Here is a 26,636-nt window from a genome sequence, read left to right as displayed (position 1 = left end):
GGTAGTGTAGAAGCGTCAGAGCCGTATGGCTCTGCTAAGCGTATTACTGCCCCCCCACCTCTTACATACAGTCTTTTTTCTTCTTCTTTTTTAATTATTATTCATCCATTCATTCAGAACACAAATATACAAACAAGCAAGGCATATTTACAAATTAACTTCAAAAATAGAGCTTTTGCCTTGGGTCGAGCATATAAACAAAACCTAGGAGCTTATACATAACAAATCAACAAAGAAAGAAGAAGATAAAATAAGAGAAAATGAATAGAAGGGGCTATCTCAAATTAAGTTAAAGGTCCCATGACATGGTGTTCTTTGGATTCTTTTATATAGGCCTTAGTGGTCCCCTAATACTGTATCTGAAGTCTCTTTTATATAGACCTTAGTGGTCCCCTAATACTGTATCTGAAGTCTCTTTTATATAGACCTTAGTGGTCCCCTAATACTGTATCTGGAGTCTCTTTTATATAGACCTTAGTGGTCCCCTAATACTGTATCTGGAGTCTCTTTTATATAGACCTTAGTGGTCCCCTAATACTGTATCGGAAGTCTCTTTTATATAGACCTTAGTGGTCCCCTAATACTGTATCTGAAGTCTCTTTTATATAGGCCTTAGTGGTCCCCTAATACTGTATCTGAAGTCTCTTTTATATAGACCTTAGTGGTCCCCTAATACTGTATCTGAAGTCTCTTTTATATAGGCCTTAGTGGTCCCCTAATACTGTATCTGAAGTCTCTTTCCCGAAATTCAGCCTTGGTGCAGAATTACAGCCACTAGAGCCAGTCCCACAATGAGCTTTACTTAGTATGTGCCATTTCTGTGTCTGTAGCTTTAAATGCTATTGAGGAGGAGAGGGGGAGGGGGAAATCCATGATGTCTCTCTCTTTCTCATGGGTGGGCCAAATTCTCTGGGCGGGCAAAGCAGAGAAAGGGAAGGTAACCTTCCTCCTTATGACATCATAAGGAAGAGATTCCAGATCGGCCCATCTGAGCTTTCATTTTCTCAAAGGCAGAGCAGGATACCCATAGCCTGGTTCTACCAACTGCTGAGCTGTTGTGTAACAATTATTTTATTTTTGTACAATTTATTTTGCTGTATTTTATGTGTGTTTTTTTACTTCATTGATTGAGAGTATTGCCATTTCATGTCAAACACAACACAATTTGGTTTGGCAGCAATCCACTCCACTTATATAAACAAGATATAAATAGTCATAATCACATACACACAATTATAAAAAATGAAATACTTAAATTTCCCTTTCACCAGAAGTCATAATTATTTCTAGATAAAAACATGGAAAAGGTGTAGGTATATTATGCTAATTGTTAAAGGGGATATTAAATATGTTTTGCAGATTATGTTCACTATAATCATCTTGTGACTTTGCAAATACTTAATAAACATGTTTTCTCATCATGTTGATGCTGCTGGCTAATTTCTGATTTAAGCTGTGTAACAGATCCTCTGCAGAACTCTACCAACATCAAACATTATTCTGATCTGTATTTTCCACTCTGTGATGGACAAGACTTAACCCAGTGAATAAACTGGTTATTTCAACCAAAAAGATTGAAAATGAGGCTGAGATAAATGAAAAAATACTGAAAAATTAAGCTTTGATAACATTTTATTTATTTATTTACTATTTGTTATTTACAATGCAGTCTTTTCCCAGAGAGCAAGCCAGGCTGACCAAGTCATCTCCATGTCATCAGTGTTGGGGAGTAACGGAATACATGTACCGGCGTTACGTATTCAGAATACAAATTATGAGTAACTGTATTGCGTTACAGTTACAATTTAAATAGTTGGTATTTAGAATACAGTTACATTGTTGAAATCAATGGATTACATGACGATACTTCTCTGTTTCACGGGTTTATTCACTCTCGCAACTCCATGCATTTCCCAGAAGCCCCAATATGAAAACGAAAAAATTAGCTATTTGTGTGATCACTGATAGAGGTAAAGATGGAGCCGGAACCGGCACAACAGAGCCAGGGCAGGAATGTGTTTCTTTCTTGGAAATTCAAACAGCATTTCACATTAAAGAAAGAGAAGAGAGAACAAAATATAACTATATATTGCCAGCAACCAACTTCCTTTCAGTGTCCAAATTACTCCACCTCCAAAATGAAGAAGCATCTTAAAGTAAGTTATTTTTAGCCAAGGGTAGTCGTCTGCTGTAGCTTTACTGGTCACCTTGCTATTTTATAGTTGACTTTACATTCTCCTACATGCTGATTTACTAGCCCCAGAGCCGTTGAACGACTAGCCCCGTTTGACATGTTAGCTAACATGAGCTAAAATTTGCTCATGGTAGCTTAGACTGCGGTTAGATTTTTGTAGTATGCAGTTCGGGACTACAAATACAAAAATCTATCTGCTTGTTCAGGTACACATTCAGCCAGTTGGAACAGAAGAACACACCAGAATAGGCCTGTTTAGTAAGCTGGATGTGATGGCCGCATTCCTACTTATAAAATGCAATTCAATGTGGAAGTAATCTAAGTATTCAGAATACGTTACTCAGATTGAGTAACGTAACGGAATACGTTACAAATTACATTTTTGGGCATGTATTCTGTACTCTGTAACGGAATACGTTTTGAAAGTATCCTTCCCAACACTGGTCATGGTTACTAATGACCAGTGACCATGTTTGTAAACACATTGGGGAAGCCTTTCATCTCTGTAATGAGATCCCTTTGATCTGTAATCCGCTAACAACCGTATCACCTGCTGTTAAACTGTCATCTGTGCCACACTACAGCTATTCAGAGACACTGAGAGCAAGCTCTCAAATAAAGGCTCAGACCAGTATCAGTACCAATAGCATCTGAACTTTTATCCACCAAGGCCTGCAATGAATTGGCCTCAGTCAGTGCCTCCATATCAAGTACAGGATATGTGTTGTCACATTGTCCAGGAAAAACCAATATGACACAATTTCATACGATCAACCATAAAAACCTGGAGGACATTATACAACAACTGAAAACCTCCTCCTGCTGCCTTGATATTCTACCAACGGGTGTTTTCAAAAATGTTTCGAATTGTTTGGCTTCAGATCTTCTAAAGATTGTAAACACGTCTCTTCTTTCAGGTATCTTCCCACAGGCCCTGAAAACTGCAGTCATCAAGCCACTCTTAAAAAAGAACAATCTAGACACGTCACTAATGAGCAACTATAGGCCGATATCAAACCTTCCATTTTTAAGTAAAATCATTGAAATAGCGTTTTTTCAACAATTCAACCTTTTCTTGTCACTAAACAACAGTTTTGATGCCTTCCAGTCAGGTTTTCAACCATACCACAGCACTGAAACGGCTCTTGTTAAAGTCTTTAATGACATCCACAGATAGTGGCAAAATTTCAGTCCTAGTATTACTTGATCTCAGTGCTGCATTTGACACGGTCGACCATGACATATTACTAGACCAATTGGAAAACTGGGTTGGCTTTTCTGGCTCAGTACTAAACTGGTTTGAATCCTACTTAAAGAATAGGGACTACTTTGTGTCTATAGGTAATTATATATCTGAGCATACAAATATGACATGCAGAGTTCACCAAGGCTCCGTTCTGGGGCCTCTTCTGTTTAACATCTACATGCTTCCACTGGCTCAGATTATGGAAAACAACAAAATAAGTTACCATAGTTATGCGGACGACACACAAATTTACATAACCTTGTCGCCAGGGGACTATAGTCCAATAAAAAAACGGACTAAGTGCATTGAACAAATTAACTACTGGATGTGCCAGAACTTTCCTAAATTAAATGAAGAAAAAACTGAGGTGGTTGTTTTTGGAGCAAAAGAGGAACAATTAAAAGTCAGCGCTCAGCTTCAAACGACAATGTTAAAAACAACAGACAAAGCCAGAAATATTGGGGTAGTCATGGACTCAGATCTGAATTTCAACAGCTAATTACAAAGTCAGCCTATTACCACCATAAGAATATATCAAGGGTTAAAGGACTTATGTCTCAGCAGGATTTTCTCAACATTCAGTTTTTATTCCACATATCTGGAACAAACTCCCAGAAAACTGCAGGTCTGCTAAAACTCTGTTTTAACACTTCATCACTGAGTGTTAGATAAGACTCATAGACATCACAACTGTACTAAGTGCACCTTTTAAATTATTTGTTCTTATTATTATTTCATGTATATTGTATCCTATTATTTCATGTATATTCTGTATGTGTGCTGTGTGTCTGATATTTTGCTGCTGCAACACTGGAATTTCCCATTTTTTGGGGATATCTCTCTATCTATCTTCTTTTAAATCAAGGCTGACGACCTTTCTTTTTGATATTGCCTTTCTTTAAATCTTATACTGAAGTTGCATTGTTGAAACTGTATAACAATCTATATAAGCATATAAAGAGAATTAAAAAGTAAGACCGGTGGGACCGACCCGTTCTGGGAACGGCAAGGATTGCTCGTGGATTACGTGAATAGAGCAATGGCTTATACAGTGTCCCATACTAGCAGCCTAAATGAGACGGGTAAGAAATAATGTTCATTTATTGATAATATACAGGAAGAGGAATTTCCTGACCAAAATTCAAAAGTCAACGAAACTGTTGAACAGACGGAGACAGGAAACGTTTGTTTGTTTTTGTTCATGTGGGTTTTTGTAATGGTATTGTGTATTATTTTACTTTTACGGTTACTGTCCGACAACATTTTTTTGTCATGATTATTCCAGATTTCATTCTGTGAATTTTACTAAGAACCAGCCTTTTACGAATAGTAAAGGGTTTGAAGGGTTGAATTTCAATTAATAGGGTTTCAAGGTTGAAATAAGACGACTAATTACAAAAGTGTGAATTTCAACCAAAAGGGTTTTTGCAAAGTTTTTCCAAAGAAAGAAACTAAGACTTATAGTGACGACTATATTTTAAAATAAAAGTACTTTTTCCACGCCAAGATGGATGGCAAGCAGAGTAAACCACGCGTCTCAGAGGGACCAATAGTGGATATGATGACAAAAAAATGGGCCGGAATTTGACTAGATTTTGTGTCACTATTACCAAAATTGTGGTGTGTTCAAGTGGAAAATAGAAAACCCTTTTTACAAATTTACGGTTGAACCTCAGGAGGATCGTAAAACTGGATTCTTGACCACAGACACAGGTTTGAAATAAGACCACTAATTAAGTGTGAATTTCAACCTAAACGGTTTTTGCAAAGTTTTTCCGAGAAAGAAACTAAGACTTATGGTGACGACTATATTTTAAGACGCAAATAAAGTACTTTCCACGCCAGAACGGGTGGCAAACACGTAATACACAAGCTCACCCAGTAAGATTGTTCGCCCCATGTTGGCTGAGTCCTGCAGCCACACAGGTTTGAGTCCAGCCTGCTGCTCTTTGTTGCGTCATCCCCCATCTCTCTCCCCCTTTCATGGCTATCCACTGTCGCTTTCAAGCACAAATCTCTCTTTTTTGTCTATTTTAAAATGAGTCGTGAAGACAACATCAAAGCCCATCTTTACTTTAAATGAAATCAAACAAAGAGAAATGTTCTCCCCTCGTCTTAAAATAGTAAAAAATCTATAGAGTAAATTCCCACTAAATAGTTAAATATCTGTCTTTAATACTGTGCATATATCATATATCACATCACATATATTATAGCTCTCTTGCAATTGTTACACTTAATGTCCTCGTTATCGGTCTGAACTTTAATACTGTTCGTGACCAAACCTGCGTGAAGAAAAGTGTGTTTGCCTATTAGACTTTCGTCTTCAAATTGTATCTCGGGGTGGGGGATACCACTAGTCTGGCTATCACCAGACCAAGCTCAATATTTTAAGACTGAACATTAGTTCAGTCTTGACGTAGCAGCGACAGCGGCATCAACGGGTTGCTGCACTTTGGTGGCTGTCATGTTGAATGTAAACAAAAAGCTGCTTGGTCGCTTCTCTATCGTCATCGTGTTAAACCCGCCAATAGCGCGCCAGGTGGATAAGCCAGTTTGTGATTGGTTCCCGCAAATTTGTAACGGAAGCAGGATAGATAAATGTGCAGGTTTCCAGCCTGAGCTGCAGGGCGAAATCAAATCGCCGGCAGATCGGGCTGGGTTTACCCAGTCTAGGATACCACTAGTTAATGCTGTGATTTTGGCAAGGTGTTAACAAACAAACATTATGTTGTAAACATATAAATACTGCAGTGACCCCCATGCATAATGCTGCATGATGGCACTGCTGGCCCTGCAGGAGGACTACGTCAATGGAAGAATCAGGAGAGAAAGAGACTTCAGGGACCATGACGATGATTGGCTAATATGCCGATTTAAATTCCCTAAAGCTGTGCTCTTGGATCTATGTACTGAAGTGGGTCCAGTAGAGAGGGGACCGCACCGTAACCGTGCCATCCCGGTCCAAATACAGGTCCTCGCCACTCTGGGGGAAACCGGCTGTTTCCAGAGGGAAATGGCAGACAGCCAAGTGTTATATAAATATTATAATCTTCAACTTTATCACTAAGGCTTGTTTGGATATAATATATAGTTGTGTTAAATCTTATCATATAGGTCTGGTATATCGAAAGCTGTCCCCGAGTGCCGTAGTGCCTGCTGTTTTGGATGGTATTATTAATATAGGTAGTCTATAGATCAGTTCCTACGGTATGCGAGAACAGGCGAAATTATAATTCAATTTGCAGCAATTCACCAGGCGTCTGAGGATTTTGCTTTTCTCCGCCAGTCGTCATGACTCAGCGTAGCGAAAGAACAACTGCCAGGGTCATTAACATGCTGATCAGCATTCACAAGTTGCTTTGCATTGACTATTTATGGTTGAAAATGGGTGTGGCTGAGGGGCGGGATGAGGCTGTACACACGTGTGATAATCTGTGATTTATAAAGGAACATGCCCACACAGATCATGTGTACGCACGGTTTTATAAACCAATTTCTTTTTTTTTGCCGTACGCCATTTTTGGCTTTGGGTGTCACGCTCACGCTTTTAAGTAAGGATCCTGCGCAATGAGACTCCTGTACAGGATCCTGACAGTTCAAGTGTTTATTTGAGTGTGCTGTGCATTGGTTTTGATCCAGGGTATCATCAGTAGGTCCCACCATTGCCAGACACGACCTACATCTAAGAACAGACACAATATGTTAGTGGTGCTTTGTGTGTGGGGAAACAAGAACATTTTCTGATGTGTGTGTGACTTCAGTGCAGTGTTGTCCTTTTACCGATCTTTGGTAGAAAACGATGTAGGCTGTTTGTTGAGCCCGTTTACAAACGGCAGCACCAGTTGTCTTGGCAACCCTGGCATCATTATAGCAGAGCCATCGGTCATCTGCGACATCCTGCCCAGGTGCTTGCGTGGCTGATGTAGTGTCCTAACAGGAGAGGAATCACTGTTACATCAAGTGTCTAAGCATGAAGTGCAACTTATGAAAAGTTAATTTAGGAGAAAAAGAACTTGATTTTGCAGAAAATCAGCAGAGGAAAATTAGGTAATTGAAAGAGCGCCAGTCAATATTAAGTATTTCAATATTTCTGCCTCTGATTGACACTTATCTATCTGTTACATGTCTGAGAACGTAATAGAGGACTACAGAAGGTGACAGTCGAACCTTCAATGTGTAAATATTAGGGCTGTCAAAATAACGCGTTAATTTCGATTAATTAATCTGAGAAAAAATAACTCGTTAAAAAACTTAACGCAGATTAATCCATTCCATATTGACGTTTGCATACAGACAAAAATCTGGTGCCACTGATATGTCTGCGCTTCTCTCTGCTGCTCTGAAACAGACGTTACAGGAAACATAAACCCCGCTGCATGTGACGCTAGTTAACACTATACCAAAGCCCGTCTACGGAAAGCCGTTCCACTCCCTATTCAGCCCCATTGTACCGAATTTGGTTGCAGTTCCACCAGAGTTCCACTGGGGGTGATCGCGGTCCAGTCCTAAATGAATGGGACTCTATGGAGCTAGACGGCTAAATTTGTCTCTTTCGCCCGATTGTCGTTGAGAAATCTCAGATTTGATTGTAGTTTTTGCAAGTTCAACATGGATTATAGGTCAAAAGTTGAATAAACGAGTAGTTGTGTCCTTTCGATTTCTTACATCAACGTCGTTGTTGCCCATAACACGCTAGCATTCTGCTAATGAATGCTGATTGGTCAGTGAAGGACTGATTACGATCGGAGATCCCGCTTGACAGCATCCAAAGCAGAACCAGAATGTCAGAGTGAATATTTCGGCGTGGTCTTTAAAACCTTAGCAAACCTCTTTCTAGCACTTGTATTAACAGGGAGAGCCTAACCTGTCAGCTGTGTTGTCGATGCTTCGAGAGCAGTATCTCTGGCCGTATATGGGTATGACGTCACTGACATTTTAAAAGGCTTTTTAGAACAAAAAAGCCACTTTAAAAAATCTAACACCCAGCAGTGTGTATTTTCTTAGCCTCCCCTTTCGAATGCAACGTTCAAATTACTAGACAAAAAATGATATCCTGAGAAAAGTGGATTTTGAGGCGTATAGCTCCATAGAGTCCCATTCATTCTGCACTGGCCTGTGAGCGCCCCCTATATGGAACTCTGGTGGAACTGCAACCAGTTCAGAAGCCGGAAGTAACGAGGGAGTGGAACTTCTTCCCTTATTAGAAATTCTTTGACAATACTCAACAGCAGATAAAGTTAGCCTACCACTAGCTAGTAGCTGGATTAAACACGGTTAAAATGCTGACAGCTAACGCTAAACGGTGTAAAGTTTGACACCGGTATGTAACAATCTTTTTTTTTCTTTTCTTTTTTTACTTTCTTAAAAAGTATCGGTTCAGGCACCGTTAATTATGTATGCGATTAATTTTGATTAATTAATCACAGAATATGTAATTAATTAGATTACATTTTTTAATCGATTGACAGCCCTACTCTAAACAAATCAAGAAACATTGTTATGAAACCATGATATATACTCCAGAAGCTAAAAGAACTAACATGTTTAATTAAACACTAAACACTATTCTCTTTCACACTTGGCCAAAGGTAACTTAAAGTGTGGCAAGTGTGCCCATTAGCCTACATAATCATCAGATTAATCAATAGCAAGCAAGAGCTAATATTGATGATCAAGTCTTCAAAAACAAATGACTAGTCATAGTGCATGTCTCTGAGGTCACTGACTTTTACAATGACATAACATTTAAATATTTTCTTTTTAAAGTAAACTGATGAGAAAACAGAAAAACTTGTATGATGTCATGAACAGTCCTATAATAAAAAAGTGAATCTTTTAATTTGTTGTTGAGCTGTAGGAGCTGATTGACCTCTGGATTATATTATGTTGTAAGATGTTTCTTATATCTTTGCTCCTCCGCATATGTAAAATTAGTGGAAAATATCAAGAAAACACCTTACTGTACTGCGCAACACAGCACCTCAACAAATTGCATCACATCGTACAGATGTTTTTATTTTCCCAGTCACTAACTATACTGTATTCAAAAGCAACTTTCTTACCTCCCATTGGAGCGTTGTCTGCTCTTATCTCCCTCAACTTTTTCACGAGCGATATGATTTTTCTGTCAAGGAAAAAAGGGAAAAATAATATATATATATATATATATATATATATATAAATATATATATATAAATTAACATGGAAAAATAATGTGTCTTCTTTGCTGACATGAACAAGCATCACAGACAACTACAATACTCTTGTCAGCAAAGCCAGAGAGATACTCAAAGATTTAAATGAACTGAGATGAACAAGGTCTAAAACACTACACAAACTTTGTACACCTTTGAAACAAACCTTTGGTTGACGGTTGAACATTGTTGCAAATCTTTCAGTAGCTAAAATGTGAGTGAATTGTTAAGTTCTAAGTGAGTCTAGTCACATCAAAGCCTCAAAGCCTTTGCCAGCACCACATCTAACCTAGCCAGAACAGTTTTAGAAGCAGACCCATAATCAAGAGCAGACCTGATCATGGCCTGAAAAGCAGCATCGTCTCCCTATCAGCCCCCCCTCCCCCACTCACACCCAGCCAGACTTGACATTCTTGGTCTTCTTCTTCTTGGGTTTTAGGCCAGCTTGCATCCCTAATGTCGCACTACTGCCATCTTCTGGAGTGTCCAGTATGTCATATTGTCCTCATCAGTCCTGTTCTCATTGAAAATATATCAAAAACAATAAGGATTGGTTAGTAAAAACAGGGTTTATTTGATTTTTCTGACAGAAAGACAGATAGCATTCAACTTCTTTTTCCCTTTTCTCACATTTTATGTGCTTTGCAAAAATCAAATGACTTATAGCTGATATCTTATTATAGTTTAGCTCTTCTTTTCTCTATTGATAACTTTATTAAACAATATTAAACATTGTCATCCCATATTGAACATGAAGGAAAACACATTAAAGCATAACCTTTGTAATATCAATTATTTTGTATGGTTAGGCATACTGTATGTATGTCCACTGCAATATAGGCCTATTTATTCAAAATTATTCAAAACGAAACTGAGCTGGACCATCAAATGCACCATGTAATTCACAAAATCAAAGAATGTGTTTAATGCATATTAGGTTTTATATTTAATCTGCAGTATTTTACATTTCATCTGCATAAAAAGTAAGTTAATCTTAGAGATAGATGTTGCTTGTTAACGATTGCAATTTTGCCAGTACTGCTACATTTTGCAAAGCAAAGCTTCTTGCTGTTCAATAAACACTGAAATGCAGACATTAAATTCTCCCACATACATAATTGAACCCTTGCACTGTACATAAACCATTCGTAACCCTTTTACTGTACTTTCCCTGCTGTCACTAAAGTGCGAAGAATTCTTGAAGAATTGGCAAATACAAAGAAAAACGCCGTCATATTGTTCCTACAGAAAATAACTTCAGACTGCACATGCAAACACTCTTCAAACTCATTCAGATTGAAAGTCATAACACATTAAACCACAAAAACCCTTCCTTGGCTGAACAGTTGATTACATTTTTTTTAATTCAGTAATTTGATTGATATTAGGCTTAGTAAGATTAGCTAAAAAAAAAAAAATATGGTGCTTACAGTATGTTTCTAGGCAACATAAGACTATTTCAAATTGACTTCATAATTGGCCAATTAAGCTCCTCCTAAAACATATTTTATCTAACTTAAGATTCCAAAAATGCAGCAGAAACATTGTCAAGCCAGGGGAAGAGTGATAACCGTGAATAAAGAGGAAATCACAAAATACTCTGAGTATTATAAGCACATTAAACAGAAAATGTCAAAACAGGACAGACTGTGGTGAATTCACACATATACAGTGTGCATATTAAAAAAAAAAAAATTAAAATAACTAAAATCAGTTTAGTTGTGGCATCATAGGCAATAGCCGAGGCTACAACTTTATTTTGATAAGAACCTGTTATGTCATCAGAAATGACCCTCTCTATTGACAGCCACAACAGTGTGACACCTTTCACGCTGCTGAATAAAAATATCAAAGCCACACAAGAAGAAATTACTACAGATTTTAAGCTCATCTTTGTAATGATGAAGAAATATCAGAATGATGATTGTCCTAAAACACTGCTGCAAAGTCAGGAGTCCATAGATAGCAAAGTTTGGCGTTAATTGGACAACTAATTCTGATAAAAATAAGGTGATAAGCTATTTTAGTTTACAAAATCTTCAGAATCGTTATTTGTTTGCAAAGCTGCTCACGCAGTACAAATACTATGTAAATATGAAATCAATGAGCAGCAAGCATTTTGAAAACATCCATGGTGGCAAAAGCATGTTATTCAAATATCAGCGTAATGTCAGGGTTTGTGACAAAGTGACAAGTATGTGACTAAAATCAATGTGACTCAATGCACTGTCACTTAATACAATTCAGAGGGATAGCCTATAAAACCACTTGTATAAAAGTTATTCAAATGTTTTAATATGACACGTGTATTATCATCACTGTATATGATAAAAAGACCATGCAGTTTGACTTAGTACCCACCACACAGGAGTTGTGTACACATAGACCGCCTCAAAATACAATCACAACTCATCTTTACTACTCTTTCATAACACTATTATTATTAAATTACACACTTATGTAATTTCCTTCCTTTTCTGAAAAAGTTCATATTCTTTAATAGAGTTTGGCAACACAATTCACAACTGTGTTGCTGTATTAAATGTTCATCTTCCAAAAAAAACGACCAAAGATCAGCGGCGAACCCTCCCAGAATGAGGTCGCTACTGAACCTGGAAGACATTGATTTTGCTTGTGTTTTTCAGCGTCTGTCGCCGGTTGCAGAACCATACTCGCACGACCTCTCGGTCATAGTTTAGCTCTCTTGCAATTTCTGTAATCTCTTGGCCTGTTGGCAATGCATTCTTCTCAAAGTAGGAGTTAAGAACTTCTATTGCCTGCGGTGTGAAACTAGTACGCCGCTTGCGTTTTTTGGATGGTTCACCGCCAACAAACTCCATCAGATTCTGCTGGCCTTTCTGGTTCCAGTGCTCGGCCTCAGCCAGCCACTTCTCCAACACAGGCTTTAGCTTCTGAGCACTCTTGGGCGTGATATCCAGCTTTTCAAACCTGCGGTACGAAAGAAAGTTCAGTCGGACCTATTTCATGAGAACACACTGTATTAACTGTATCTCAAGTTCCTCCCTATGAATTCATATTGCAGAAAACAAATGTTGATTGTTTTGGGTACTAGCTCACCAAGCTTTAACCAACCTATTGACTTAATTTACTTACTTACCTCTAAATATTGCCCACTCCCCATTGCTGTTCATATTAAAAGCTACTGTAAGATCAAGAAAATCTTAAGCTGTATTCTCCCAAATGTCTATTTGTTTCTGTATGGAAATAGCCTATGAAAATGTTAATTTAAAAGGAATAGTTCCACATTTTGGGAAACCTGCTTATTGGCTTTCTTCAAATAACCGGTTAGCTTAGCTTAGCATAGCATAAACAGTGGAATCAGCAGGCAACAGCTAGCTTGGGCTCTGTATGATTCCACCTACTGTGGATTTTGTTAAATCATTTTGATTTACAGGAAATAAACAATATAAAACAATATGTCACAAAACAATACAATTTATACTCACAGATCTCCTTAATTCTATGAAGAATGTAGCCAAAGCAATGAAGATGTGTTTGAATTAAGTTACCTGAACACATTCACATCAATACATTAATTTAAGGATGTAATACTACAGTCTTTTACATATAAATGTCATATGTCGCTGTGATACACTCACTCCACTAAGCATGACTGCATTGACATAATGAGAGTAGATGAGTAAATGTTTGCAATGGGGGCCTTAATTACATTCCACTTCTAAAAGTGTTACAATGGTTATTTGTGTGCGTGCAAATTGGGTCAGTCTATGGACATATCAAATGCACTGTATACACGCTTTTATAAAGAGAGACTAGTGTAGAATATACATTACATTACTGAGGAAAGCTTCCATATGCAAGACAACATGAACAGGGAAGTAATTTACCTGCAAATGGCAGACTGGCTGTAGGCCGGACCCTCAGTTGCAGTCAGAGCCTGCCCTACTTGTGTCTGAGTAAGCCCCAAGGACAGCCGGCGGATCTTGAAATTCTTGGCAAACTCTCGAATCTCTTCCAGATTAATGCCTTCCTCGCTGCTGACTACCTGCTGGGGCTCTACAATTGCGAAGAGTCTGGTTAAAAATAACTACTTACTTAAAATGGATCTATGTTTGGATATGAGAAGCAGGTGTACATACTGCTGACAAGCTGGCCCACTTTTGCAATGTCTCCACAGGTAATGGGTACTGTGGAGGAGAGCGTGGTGGCAGTCTTCAGTACAGACGGCTGCGGGGCGATGACAATTGGTGACTGACTGACAGTTGTTACCGAAGTCTGTGTAGCAACAAAGAAATTATATTCTTAGATGGCAAAATGGCAAAGTTTTAGCATATTTAAATACCTTCAGGAATAGTTAAAAGATCCGCCAATTAGCTGCGTCTATTCAAATATTCAGCTTTTAGATAAGATAACAGTGTTTACTCCATGTTGATATTACCGGCCACGGTAAAATTTCTGCCGCCACGGTATCAGAAATAGGGCAGACGCACAACAGGGTTTCCGCTCAGTACACCGCGGCTCCTTCAGCTGTTTATGAAAAGTCATAAAGTTGTAATTACACAACTCTGCAGAACCGTCTGCTCTACTGAACTCAAGCGAACAGTCATCTGCTCTCTACCCTTTAGGGTGAGCAACTGGAACAGTGACAGGACGTCATTACTCGCAAAGTCATGGCAACCAAATAAACAACAGGGCGAGTACTACTTGTCACTCAATCTTAGGCAAAGTGACGCGGGTCGTGTGAAATATGACAGCTACAGTTTATTGGAAAATAGCATTGTGGACACTGAATTTGATGAATTTACTGTTTATCAGACCCCAGATGAGAAAAGAAGCTAACGTTAGCGAACGCTGCGGTGACGGTCCCTCTGCCTCTGACTTCCCGCTGCAGGAGACACTATATTCCTCCGACACGCTGTATTAACGTTACTGTTTTAAAACCGTTTTCCAGGTTAGTGGGGGTGCATACCGCTCAAAACCAACATGAAAAACGTAGCTAGTAATGTTCACTCCGCGTTTTGTTTTGTTGTTAAACTGTGTGTAAAATGAGCGGTGACGTTAAATCACCGGTTTCAGGTAGCGGCACACTACGGTACCGTCTATTTGCTGGATGGTTTCAAGCTAACGGTCGGTAGCTAACATTAGCAGATAAGCCCGTTGACAGCAACGTTATTGTTCATATTTTGGCACAATGTTTCTGACCGTAGTAGTAGTCATAGTGACGGAAAGTGTGTTGTGAGATGCTAAAAAGAAACTACACACTGTTTTCAGGTCACGTTACTTTTTGACGTTCTAACACGCATGTTTTTGGTGGTGTGAGGAAACCAGAGCACCCAGAGGAAACCCACACGGACACCATGCAAACACACAGAAAGGCCCTGCTCAGACAGGGGATAGAACCCAGTACTCCGCAGTGCCTTTTTGCTGAGATGCAACAGTGATTGCTTTTTCAAGTGTAAATGCAGACAGGTTTTTGTTGTTTACCTGTGTGACAGCTTTGGTAAGTGTTGGAGGATTAGCGGGTTTGGGCAGAACTGTAGTAGCAGAGGTTGCAACTGCAGACCCATTCCCTAGTGTGGCAATGATCTGGCCCTGGGCGTTGAAAAGCAGCTGTGGGGTGACAGTCTGGACCTGGAGCCCCTGGAGACCCTGGAGCCCCTGGAGCCCCTGAAGACCCTGGAGCCCCTGGAGGCCCTGGAGACCCTGGAGGCCCTGGAGGCCTTGGAGGGGAAGGGTGTGTGTCGAGGCTGGGTTAAACAACAGTGGGAGGGTTCCTATGACCTGTAAACATTGTTTGAATTTAAAAGAAATACAAACGATTAATTGAATGTGAATCTCTGTGATAGTTTTTGCTTACAAAACCCACTCTCAAATAATTCAACAAATGTCACGTACGTCCTATTAGCAGTTCTTTTAGATTCAAATCATGTCTTTTAAAAGTAAACACTGCACCACAAACTCCAATGAGCTGCAATAATGGTCGGATTGAGTAATGGAACTGTTTGAGAGGACAAATCCGTTTTCACAGAAATTGTCTTATGCTCCACTGACTTGAAATAGCACTGCTGATTGATGTTAACTAGAGGATGGGTTTTTTATTCCCTCCAACAGACACAAAAGCATTGTCATTGTCCTTGGAGAGGTTGTGATTATCAAACAATATGCATCAATGGGATCACGTCCAAAAAATGTTAATGGTACTATGTGAGGAGAGCATGTGAGATGTGTTCAGTCATGGGCGTCAGTTTGGTTTGAAATGTGCTGGTGACAGAGACGCATTCGGAAGTACATTTCCAGAAGTCCTGGGTACAATGACGCATTAATTTTTTTTTTTCCTCTTTCACGCAGGTCATGTTTTGAAAGACGCTGTCCTGTAGCTTATTAATGAATAGAAACGTGGTTTAATGTACGTAAACAATGATCAATGATTACCAAATGTCCCTCTCATATTGCTCCTCATTACCACTGAAAACTGTCAAAAAATCTAACCCAAACTCCAATTATTATGGACGTTATCTGACATTAAGCGTTTCTGCTTCACATTTTCAGCAGGGCAGCAGAGCGGCTGTGGGTTGACTCCCCACGGTTCTCATGGGCTTTATAAGTCCTAACATGAGAAGGCGGTAAAAGTGGTTTAATGTACCTAAACATCAATCAATCATCACCACATTTCTGGTTCGATTTTTTTTAAGTTTTCAGTGGTTATGAGGAGCAATATGAGAGAGAAATTTGGTAATCATTGATCATTGTTTAGGTACAAGCTTTTTCCTCGCCCAATGAAGAAGACAACACTAATGTGAGATAACTTCTATAATCGTTGGATTTCGGTTTAGTTTTTTTGACAGACTTAAGTGTTCATTACAAGATATGGCCATGATAAATTTGGTGATCATTGTTTAGGTATATTAAACCACGTTAAGCTTTTTCACGTTAATGTCCCGACAGGCAGTGTTGTGAACAGAGAGCGTGCAGCCAGCGCAGCAGCAGAGCGGCTATGTGTGTGTGTGTGTGTGTGTGTGTGTGTGTGTGTGTGTGTCTGTGTCCTGGGGGCATAGAGATTGTTGTGAATTTTTTGGCGCCAAGCCGTGCGCTTAGATCGTTAAAATAGGGCCCTAGAAATCTTTTTTGGCTAATGATACACAAATCCAAACTCACAAATATAACATCACATAACATAATAGAAACTGAGCATTATTTTATGACACCCACCTGTCCCTGGGCATTTGTGATGATCTGGCTGGTGATGCCAGCCATGTTGGACATGGCACTGGTGATGATGGGAGTGGAGGTGAGGGAACTGAGGAACTGGGGCTGAGCTCCCAAAGAAGAAGCATTGATCTGAGCAGAAAAAAAACACAATGTATGTCAATAGCACAGAAAAATAAATTAAACGACTCACACAACATAAAGAGTACAGAAAGTATGAACAGGCAGCGTTCTTACAATAGCAGGATTGATGGAGAGTCCTGCAGTCTGGAGTGCCGCTAAGGATATGTTGGACTGAGAGACAGTAGTGGCGGCCGAGGTGGCCTGGGCTTCCGCAACCTGAGCAGCGGTAACCTGTGCATTGGTCACCTGTGTTGGCTGAGACGTCGCCTGCACCTGCTGTATGGAAGCTGCTTGCGGCTGGAACATCGTCTGGGCATTTGTCTGCAGTTGGGGCTGGACAGAGTTCAGGACTGTCGCAGCTGAGTAAAAATTCAAGAGTTTGTAACCTGTTATTTTTCTGTAGTTCAGTGTCACAATATAGACTCAAAACATTTTCACAAGACTCAGAGGCTACAGCCACGCTAGCGTCTAGCTAAATGCTACCGTCGGCATGCTAACCAGCTCACAGTGACAACGCTATCATGCTGATGTTTACCAGGTGTAATGTTTACCATGTAAGTTTAGCGTGTTAACATGCTAACATTCGCTAAATAACACTCAACAAAAACTACAGCTGAGGCAGATGGGAATGCCATTAGTTTTGCTGGTATTTGGTTATAAACCAAAAGTATTGATGACACTAACTAAAAAGTTAACAGATCTCCAAAGGAATTACAATTCATCCTGAAGAGAACATAAATGCCTAAACCAAATTTCATGACAATCCATCTAATAGTGTAATGTCAACCTCCTGTTGGTGCTAGACGAAAAGTCCAGGGCAAATCTGAACAAAATGTAATCGCAATCCACCCATTGTTGAGATATTTCAGTGTGGACCAAAGTGGTGGACTGACCAACCAACTGACTTTGCTATTCCTAGAGCCGCGCCGCTAGCAGTGGCCCCGGCAGGATTTTAGTTTATAGTACGCACATGAAACTTGTAACACAATCATCATGGCAGCTTTAATACAGTAGCTTTTCGCAGGAGAGTCATGCAGAAGGCCAAATACACCACAAAATAATGTATCTGTAGTGACTTTCAACAAAAAGGGCTTGTTTTGGGCGCAGTTTCTGGGTTAAAAATAAACCAATGTCTAGTGCGCTGTATAATTTGGGATTTGGCAATCTATTTATTCACAGTTACATATAGGCTACACATGCTCACTTTACTGTCCTAATTACAAGTCGGAGACAAGTGTAAAGTTCTCGCATTTACTGTATTCCTAGAGCACTCAAAACAGTGCCGAGAAAACTTAAAGATGTGTCGCAATGTCTCACAGAAACAGAGCAACAACAGCAGAGATTACGTTACTAGCAGACCAGATCTGCTCCACCAAACATGCACACTGACAATGCATGTGCCATGCATACCCGTGATTGGCAGGGAGATGGGAGATGACAGACTGGCTCTCCAGAACTCCCCACTGTATGATCATCATCATTAAAACAGAAAAAAATGTACGCATGGTGCGTACAGGATTACGGCTGCCGACGCTACTGGCCACTAGCATGACTAATTAAAAATGTTGGTATTGTATTTAGAAATCTCAATATTAGAGACTAAATGGGGAGGGAGCACACATACACAGAGAGTTTGTGTTTTACCTTGGAGGCCAGCAAAGGGCAGTTTGAGGAGATTTCCGGCCGTGTTAGCTGCTGTGAACCCGGGGATAGTGGCTACATTGGTGGTAGGCAAGGTGAGAACAGCCAGACCACCCTGGCCACCAATGGAGCCTGCCATACTGAGGGGGATGAGCAAGGGCTGCCCCAGGGATCCTGTCTGGGCCATCATACCAGTCATCAGAGTGGCCAAACTTTCCTGGGTCAGCACCTAATGTAATATATTAAAAGATTTGTGACTGGGATTAACAGAGTATTGTTTTTTTCAGACGATATTTTTACCTTATTTGGCTCTTTTCACTTGCATTCTGGTGTTTTTACAGGGGCAATTTTACTGATATTAACCATAATACATTTTTCATTGCATTGCACTCAAATACACTATATTTCTCCACTCCACTATTGAGTTGTTGTTTTTTTTTAAACATATTGGGTATTTGATGTTTTGTTGTTGCAGCGGTATGGTTTGAATTTTCTCCAGTTGCTGGAAAAAATAATTCTCAGCCCGAGGCTGTGTATTCAGGTGTTTGGGATGATATGCACCCCCGAGTTCTTGTTCATTTCTGTCCCTGGTTTCAAGACAAACGAATGAGACAAGCAAACTATTGACTACAACATTCTTTCTCTGAAGACTTAAGATGAATATGTAGTCAGTGTGTGAGTTCCCAGCCATACCTGCGGACAGCCTTGTACAGTTATGGGCATGGCGGCCTGTGGCTGCGACAGGGACAAACTGACGGGGACAGCAGGAGTCAGCGTTTGGACAGCAGGGGCAGGAGCCTCTACAGACACCACATGCTGCTCGCCCAGCACTGCAGGAGCACAGCCACGGTTGGGTCTTACTGACATTTTAAGTGGTTTTCACAGCTGTCATTAACATTTCAGTTCAACTGTGTCACGTATGTATCAATAAGTCATCTTACTATTCCTCATTTTCTAGTATGACCATGATTTACCTACTACCCCAGTGCTCTGGGGCACGTCCTGCGTGCTGCCAGCCTCAGGTTGCTCTGCAGGCCGAGCCACTCCCTCCTCAGCTTTGGCTTCACTCTTCACATCAGGTACCGATGATGGCAGGGATGCGTCAACTTCTACCTCTAGCACACGAATCGTCTCATGGCCAGACATCACAATGACCTGCACAGCAATTAGGGGTAGAAGCTGAGATGACTCATATGCAAAAGAAACTGCACTACACTATTCTATTTTGTATTCAGGGTTCTAAAATGTTACAATAGATAAATTAGCTATAATTGTGTTATTAGTTTGTGAAACACCTACGTAAATAAAAAAATGTAATATGTTAAAAGTCTCACTTAATCTAGCACCTGAAGGGTCACAAAAATAGCCAATAACTGAATTTAGTATTTCTCTACTTCATCAAGTCCCCTTTTAACCACATACAGTAAATCAAAGATTTTGACTTATAGGATGATTCATGGTATGAAAATATGAAAGACCTAGAGGAGAGGCAGCAAGACAACCTGGGCTGGAGGTGCAGAGAGACAACGCAGGAAAAGAGAGAGGAGGATGCATACCTGGCTGTCTTTGGCAGGGAATTTCAAAGTGCAGGATTTAAATGGCTGAAAAAAGACTTCTGCAGTCAGACAGTGAATGGCTACGGAGAACAGAGAAGCCGAGCACATGTTAGGACACAATGACCCAAAACAAACCAAACAACAAAAAGAGACACAAATGAAAAGCGCATGGCATGAGTACAAAAAAAACAACAATGATAAGAGCATTAGCCAACAAGCAGCTCAAGCAATGCTTTCTTCAAAGCTCCCCCTCTGCAGCATTTCTTTTGTTTACTGACTATGTGCACACAGAATGTTACTAGACAGAGAAAAAACACAAGTTATTATTAAGCATGGCAGTTTGAAGACCGCTAACCCCTAAAGTAGGTCCTGTTTTCAATGGACTTCTGTGGAGGTTAATCATTCCATTGTGGTATGGTATGTTGACACATGGAGGGTGACAGGAGCAAACAGCAGCAGAGAACTTGAGGACAACATAGGTTTTCAGGGTTTGGCTAAGCTTAGAGTGGTTATGGTGGGAAGAGAAGGCCGTTCATCGTGCTTTAACAGACAGGTGAGTGTTACCTGCTCATTGACAGTAAGTGGGGCATCTTTGGCAGGGGGATCCTTGGAGTTCATGGCTCACTGCACCACCACAGTCACTGTCTTCCTGACATTCTGGATAAACAAACATTCATTATAACAAACTCTGAAACATGTCTCTTCTCGATTTAGTGTCTGACTACTTAATCCACTCCTAATGTTTTGCAGCCATTTCAGAAATGAAAACTAAATATGAGGTTTCATGATGGTGACCCCTGTTAGCCCATAGTATGCCCACTATAGGGGCAAACGCTAGTTAAAACAGAACCACATGCAGAGGGCTGGGTTTTTTATTATTATTATTATTCATGGCTATTTCTGTCATTGCAGGACCAGACTATTTGGAGGGGCCTATAAACAGGCCATGCTGTGTTGCACTTCTGCTGCAGAGAACGTAATGAAACACGCTGATCGTGGCCATGAAGTGGTTACATTTTTTTATCGCAGATCAAAAAAAATGATTCAAGATGGTGCATATCCCGCTGCAATGCCCTGTTAGGAATGAGGATCTGTCAAAACTTCAGCGGGTGTTGATGAGCTCCCCACCCCCATCCTGGCCAATAAAAGTCTCGCCGCGTCGGCCACTTTTCAAGACAAGCACTAACCACCAAGTACATGCGACAGAAATCATCTCTACCCGTGGCTAAAGAGCGAATATTATGTATTTCCCTCTCTTTATCATAAATATATAAATTATGCTAATTACGAACATTGCATATTAACCAAAACTCATTTCCTCTCGCCATTTCGCTGCTATGCGCGAGCAGCAGGCTCGACTGGACTCCGGTTGTTATATTCAACTTACCGCGTAAATGCAGCTTATTTTCTGTAATCCCCCGCTTTTATAAAGGTCCTTGTCACAGTTTGTTTCAGTCACACCTAATTAAAAATTCATCTCAGCTCCCAGACAGGCGCTGTGACTGCACACAAAAGAGGTATTTGCATTGATAAGGAGGGTTGCAATGTTAGGATCTCCTCTCTCTTAATATTTAATGACGATGCCCTTTCTGCAACAGTTCAGATAGCAAAAAATCCATCAGGGGTCTCACAAAATCCTATCTGAGCTGTAAAGTCGGACAAAATTGCCACAAAATTGGCTTTTTTGCACTACGTCATGAACATAATTTATGCAAGGAAAAAATCTTGCATTGAAAAATGTCTGCTTCCACTTGCGAGGTGCCATGGTTCTCTTAAAGGGGAAGTAGCGCAAATAAAAGCCGAGGAGGAAGCGTTGACAGTGAAATAATAGATAGCCTAAACACATTGTGCTGCTACACGAACAGCGATATGGAGAAACACAAATATCACAGTATTTTTGACGAAATACACCAATGTCAATATCGCGGCGATATTGTATTGTTGACTATTGGTGCTTTCACAAAATATTTACCCAATGAGATTTTTGATAAATAGGCAAATCATCAGTAGGCTAATGTGGATATAATGACTAAAGGCAAATAATAGAATACAGCTAGAAAAGGCTGGTAAGTTCAGAAAATTACATAACTTAATGCAGCCTTTAAAACCAGTAAAAAATAACACTTGTGTCCAGGGGCGTAGCACAACATTCTGGGCCCTGTAGAAAGCGTGTGTCATATTATATGACAAGGATATTGATATCCAAAATTTAAGACGATATAGTCTCATATATTGATATAATGTCAATCTATTGCCCAGCCCTATTTACTTCTATGAATTGGTACTGCTCATTGTCTTTGCAGAACTATGTTTGTGTGTAGGCCTACTAAGGCATTCTGTGCTTTTTGATGGCCTGCTATTTTTTTTCTTTAAATAGAGTAGCCATATTCACTTCCATCTGCCTAACAATGTGACTATGACTTTGTAGTAGTGTCACACCTGCTGTTTTGAGGTGCGTTTTGTGAAGTTAGTTAAGTGGAAATAAATGTATTTCTGACTGGATGGAAAATATTGTCCACCCAGGACGTCAACATAAGAAGTCAACAGTTCATCTCCATTCACTGAACTCCTCTGTTTCTAACGGTAGGGGGCGCGCACATTTAAAACACCGAGTGCGTCGAACCACAGATAGAGAACGACTGACGTCACCACTTCCACAACAACAAGAAGCTGAAAAACAAGGAAGTGAATGATTGTGAAGCCGTAACCTGTTATAAGGCCGTGACAAGATACGCAGAGCTCCGTTTAATCAGATATTCCTCAGCCTCCGGATCAATCCAGAAAAATGAACAACAAAGGTATTTATCCAGACCCCGGTTAGGTAATTAGTCAGCTGTCCGTTTTACGGCCCTGATATAGCTAGAGATGAAGAGCTGTCGTTAGCGTTATATCTGAAGCGGACTTCACGTTAAGCTAGCTACGTAACTGTTACATGACAATAAACGGACGTTTTCTGGCTAACCGTGTAGCACACACGTTGATTTTGGGCATCTAGTTTATTATAAGATACTTTAGATGTAAATAATGAACGCCTAAATTTACTGTCACCTTATATCACCACAGCATTAGCTAGTGGCCAGGTCACATATTTTCGGTTAGCTAGCATCCTTCAATACAGGCAGATTTGACTGTTTTGGTTAAACGTTACATGCATGGAAATCTAAATCTGTATCCACAATTTTAATAATAGTCCATTTTTTATTGCTACTATGCACAATATAGTATGTGTGTAAGTATATTTATATGTAACGTTACATACCTTGTGTAATCTTTTTTTCTCCGCTAAATGCACCTCATTTGAACATACTCAGATCTTTTGTTGCTTTCAGGGTTTGAAGCGCCCAAGTAGGCCTGCGACTAACGATTATCTTCATTATCTATTAATCTACCGATTATTTGCTCAACTCTGTGTAGATGTGTTATAAGTTTGTGTTGATGCATTTTATGTTTTTGGAATACGTTTGTTCCTGAAATAACAATCATTGATTCTGCATTTGTCATACTTAGTTCATAGTTTTATTATGTCATTATAGGATTTTTGGAAACAATGACAGGGAAAAAAAAAAAAATGGCCATTTTCTTTTCTTTTTTATCTTTTTGTATAAAAAATAAATTGTATTTATGGGCTGTACTAAAGTTCAGTTCATATTTAAATAAGATATTTTCTATTACTGTTGAAAAGGTGGTATTCTTTGTTTAACCACATAGTAAAACATGCACTTTTTGTGACAGAGACTGCTTCTGATAAACATTTGACCTCTAAAATTCTTGTTTAGTGTTGTCATAATTCAACAACACAGTGCCAAAAAAAACCCATCACTCACTCAACCTGGGATTTCTGGGTCAGTCACTGCTAAGACTAAAAGACAACCATTTGTTTAAAGTAAAATGTTGTTTTGCAGGTTCATATCAACAGCAGGCTGTGTACCCTCAGCAGAGCTCTGCACCTGTATACCCCCCTGCTATGCAAATGTCTCCTCAGGCCCCTCCTTACACAGACACACCACCTGCGTATTCTGAGGTAACTGTTACATTTATATGTCATATGATAACACAATACTCTCAGTGAACAGTTCTGACTTTTCATCTCTGTTGTCTGCAGATATACCAGCCCAGATATGTGCTTCCACATCAGGTGCCCGGTCAGGTGGCGCAGATGTCCTCTCACTACCCTGGTGCTCAGATGTTTATGCCCATGCAACATATGCCTGTTGGGCAAATGGGCCAGAATGTCCCCATGGCTTACTACCCCATGGGAGCCATGTACCCCCATGGTTCAACAGTGATGGTGGATAGCAGCTATGATGCTGGTGCTCGCTTCACAGCAGGCAGCGGCGTTTCCATTCCAGTGAGTATCCACCTAGTTCGCTAATTTATAAAAAAGGAGCCAGAATTCATTAGACTGGGTAAACCCAGACCGATCCGCCGGCGATTTGATTTCGCCCTGCAGCTCAGGCTGGAAACCTGTAAATTTTTCTATCCTACTTCCGTTACAAATCTGCGGGGACCAATCACAAACTGGCTTATCCACCTGGCGCGCTATTGGCGGTTTTAACACAATGACGATAGAGGCGCAGCAACCCGTTGCTGCCGTTTTAAAAAGATTTCAAAGGCAAGTTTTCTCTGAAAACGGAACAGAAACTTGCCCTGGAATATTTCCTACAAAAGAAGGATGCGTTTGCCTTACTACCGGCCGGCTTTGGTAAAAGCCTAATTTACCAGCCAGCCCCGCTGGTGGCCAAAAGAATTAAGTACGTCACCCAGATCGTTGGTCTGATTGGTTGAAGGACTATCCAATTGCGTACAGAGTCATTTGAACTATGCCCGTTGATCACGCCTCTTGTGCAGTAGAAAATACAGAGCAGACTCCCCAGACTAATGTTCAGTCTTAAAAGATTGAGCTTAGTCTGGTGATAGCCAGACTAAGAATTCATTTCAGTATTGTATCAAATCCAAAGTTGGTCAGCTCTCTTAACAAGGTTTGTGCCCGTTTCTCCCATTTTCTAGCCCCCACCTCCTGGACATCCCCCCAATGCAGCTCAGCTGGCTGCCATGCAGGGTGCCAATGTTGTAATGGCACAGCGCAAGAATAACTTCTTCCTGGGTGGATCCAGTGGAGGTTATACCATCTGGTAACAGCAACTCCTCCTTCATGCCTAAACCGTGTCCCCCCGTCCCAAATGATGCCCCAGTTCTTTCCCCCCCATCCCCATACGCCTCCCTCTTCAGGCTGCTTGGTCATGCCACAATACTGATATCACCTAACGGAATGTAATATTTTAGAGCCCTTGTGAAAGGTACAGTACTCCACTTCTGACCTAGAGATCAAATGACGAATGCTACTGCCTGAAGAGGACAAATGCAACTTTTTAATGTCGTAGACCTCATTCCATAATCCTCCATTGGGTCTAACCTCTTTGGTCATTCCAGATTGGACCTCTTTCAGGCATCTGTAGTTGTTCCAAGAGACCTGGTCTCATTTGATCGAATGGATCGCAAATTACCTTGAGATGTTCTTGTATACCTGTAAAAGCTACGTAAATGAAATATTGAAATATCAGACCCGTTATAACCCGCATTATATAGTTTAGCTGCTTTATGGTGAAAGTGAAATGCAGTTAAAGTTGCAGTTAAAGCGCAAAAAAAAAAAAAAAAAAAAATCCATTTGTCTTTTTTGAAAAACTTTTAATGTAGTTAAATTAGTAGATGTGTAATAGTTTCATGTAAATACCAGTATGACCATGAGAAATTACATCTCAACTATACAAAAAAAAAAGAAAAGAAGTAGCATCTTGGATGCTTTTAGCTAGAATTGTCTTGTCCTTTGCACAGTATCCAAAATATAACAGCAAATTTGTTGTACAGTCTTAACAGATTGTTACATTTAAATCACTTGTAAATTTAGATCAATTAAACTGAAGCAAATAATTAAAGAAAAGATTTCATGCAATATCCAAAGTGGTTTACTGTACCTTGTTGGGCAATTTGTAGATGAACATAGTCAAGTGCCAAAGAGCACTGGGGATAGCCCGAATTTAAAACAAATTAACTTCAGTAAACTTAAAGGAAAGAAATTTAAAGAAAATCCAAATAGTAAGTTGAATGGGAAGCGGTGGTTGGTGTAACATTTTAGCATTTAGCAGTCTCCTGTTTTTATTTCACAGTCGGATACCCAGAGTTTATACACTAAATGTTTTATTGTACAGACTTCAAGAACTATCCTCCACTGTCTTTTTCTGTCTTTTCACACCGTATCATTTGGTATCATTAAACCAATTTCTAAAAGTATTTATTCACCGTAGAAAAATGTCACCTTTGTGATAGCATTAGTTTCTTGTCAACGTTTTCAAAGGTTGAGGAGACTTTAATAAATATTTCAGTGTTTCTTTATTTTATTTTTTTCCTTCATTACTTTTCCACATTTACATGACTAGTTAGGCTAATACATTTGTTAGTAGAACCAATGAGCTGGTTGTACCAAAGATTTGGTC

At 39.9% G+C, this 26,636-nt stretch overlaps 2 protein-coding genes across 6 annotated transcripts; one reads left to right on the top strand and one right to left on the bottom strand.

Annotated features, from left to right (window-relative positions):
• Positions 1–10,189: 10,189 nt before the first annotated feature.
• On the bottom strand, positions 10,190–23,495 carry pou6f1 (POU class 6 homeobox 1). 5 transcript variants are annotated; one of them, XM_078255692.1, is made up of 11 exons: positions 23,405–23,495; positions 20,710–20,802; positions 19,564–19,744; positions 19,283–19,449; positions 18,593–18,818; positions 17,063–17,307; positions 16,829–16,957; positions 15,104–15,400; positions 13,759–13,894; positions 13,507–13,675; positions 10,190–12,586 (listed from the first exon to the last, which is right to left on the bottom strand). In XM_078255692.1, the coding sequence occupies exons 2-11, from the start codon at positions 20,761–20,763 to the stop codon at positions 12,241–12,243; spliced, it is 1,950 nt and encodes a 649-aa protein (XP_078111818.1). In that variant the 5' UTR covers positions 20,764–20,802; positions 23,405–23,495; the 3' UTR covers positions 10,190–12,240. The 5 variants fall into 5 exon arrangements, 4 of the variants coding, with proteins under 4 accessions (XP_078111818.1, XP_078111817.1, XP_078111819.1 ...); XM_078255691.1 differs by lacking the exon at positions 23,405–23,495 and adding an exon at positions 21,533–21,929; XM_078255693.1 differs by lacking the exon at positions 23,405–23,495 and adding an exon at positions 21,533–21,927 and having other exon boundaries at positions 19,283–19,419.
• On the top strand, positions 22,799–26,535 carry dazap2 (DAZ associated protein 2). The gene is made up of 4 exons (XM_078255694.1): positions 22,799–22,943; positions 24,048–24,166; positions 24,248–24,493; positions 25,153–26,535. Exons 1-4 carry the CDS (start codon positions 22,931–22,933, stop codon positions 25,279–25,281), a joined length of 507 nt encoding a protein of 168 aa, XP_078111820.1. The 5' UTR covers positions 22,799–22,930; the 3' UTR covers positions 25,282–26,535.
• The last annotated feature ends 101 nt before the right edge of the window (positions 26,536–26,636 follow it).

The sequence above is a fragment of the Sander vitreus genome, chromosome 7, assembly GCF_031162955.1.
Source record: "Sander vitreus isolate 19-12246 chromosome 7, sanVit1, whole genome shotgun sequence".
Taxonomy (NCBI): domain Eukaryota; kingdom Metazoa; phylum Chordata; class Actinopteri; order Perciformes; family Percidae; genus Sander; species Sander vitreus.
This window is presented reverse-complemented; position numbering and strand designations above follow the sequence as displayed.